The sequence below is a fragment of the Penaeus monodon genome, chromosome 29 (genome assembly GCF_015228065.2).
Source record: "Penaeus monodon isolate SGIC_2016 chromosome 29, NSTDA_Pmon_1, whole genome shotgun sequence".
Lineage (NCBI taxonomy): Eukaryota > Metazoa > Arthropoda > Malacostraca > Decapoda > Penaeidae > Penaeus > Penaeus monodon.
Window position 1 is genome coordinate 7,784,062 of NC_051414.1, and position 935 is coordinate 7,784,996.

At 41.0% G+C, this 935-nt stretch overlaps 1 protein-coding gene across 1 annotated transcript in view; it reads left to right on the forward strand.

Moving 5' to 3' along the window:
- LOC119591925 (1-acyl-sn-glycerol-3-phosphate acyltransferase alpha-like) overlaps nt 1-935 on the forward strand; it is a 13,209-nt gene that overhangs the window by 6,854 nt on the left and 5,420 nt on the right. The window contains 3 exon segments of the mRNA XM_037940679.1: nt 277-410; nt 666-823; nt 825-848. Of these exon segments, the coding sequence (XP_037796607.1) occupies nt 277-410; nt 666-823; nt 825-848 (316 nt within the window).

A 935-nucleotide genomic window follows, 5' to 3' on the forward strand; every position in this document is an offset into this window, starting at 1 on the left:
CCATGGTATTTCCACGGACCCCACTAGTTCAACATTATTTCAGAGTGTATGTGAAGAGGAGATAAATCTACAAAAGTCAGAAGCATAGGGTTGTATTGGACTGTGATTTTGTAGCAATCGGCATATTAGTCTGCAAGTTGTATGAAGAACCATCATACTTTTATGATGATTTTAGATAAAGTATACGTTTCCTGTGTAATGTATACCTCCAAAGCAGAAGTAGACAGTGTTATTGTAGATTATCAAGGTAGTTATATGTCTTTTCTCCTTTTTCAGGATAGCAACATTTCCCCTTCAGTTGCTGAATCCATTGCTCGGTTTACACTGGGAGGTGAAGGGGCAAGAGCACATCACGGTGGATCGCGCTGCCATTGTCGTGGCCAATCATCAGAGCTCCCTGGACTTTTTGGGTTAGTTGAAGTTAGATAATCTTTGCCTATTTAGTGGGGGGGGGGGGGGGACTACAAATGCAGAAATCTGAGGTAAAGAGTATGTTAATACTATGATTTTTTAAGTTATTTTGACGCTTTTTTGGAACTTGTTGTGATTTCAACTGTGAAATCAGTGAGATTTTCATGAAACCAAATGAACACTTGTCTAATTAAAGGCAAAGTACCCTTTTGTTTTTGGCAAAGCTTAGGTTCATATCTCCTTGTCCTTTCAAGGCATGGTGTACATGTGGCCGATGTTTGAGAAGATCACAGCTATTGCTAAGAAGGAGCTGTTCTATGCCATGCCCTTTGGTATGACAGCCTGGCTCTGTGGTACTCGGTTCATTGACCGCAGGAACCCAGAGAGGGCAAAGATGTCGATGAACAAAGCCCTTGGAATACGTTACAGAAGAGAAGGTAAGGTTCTTGGATCTCTGATTTGGATTTTAATGTTTTGGGTTCTCGAGTTGACTGCAACCGAGTCTTGTTTATTCATAACTTGCT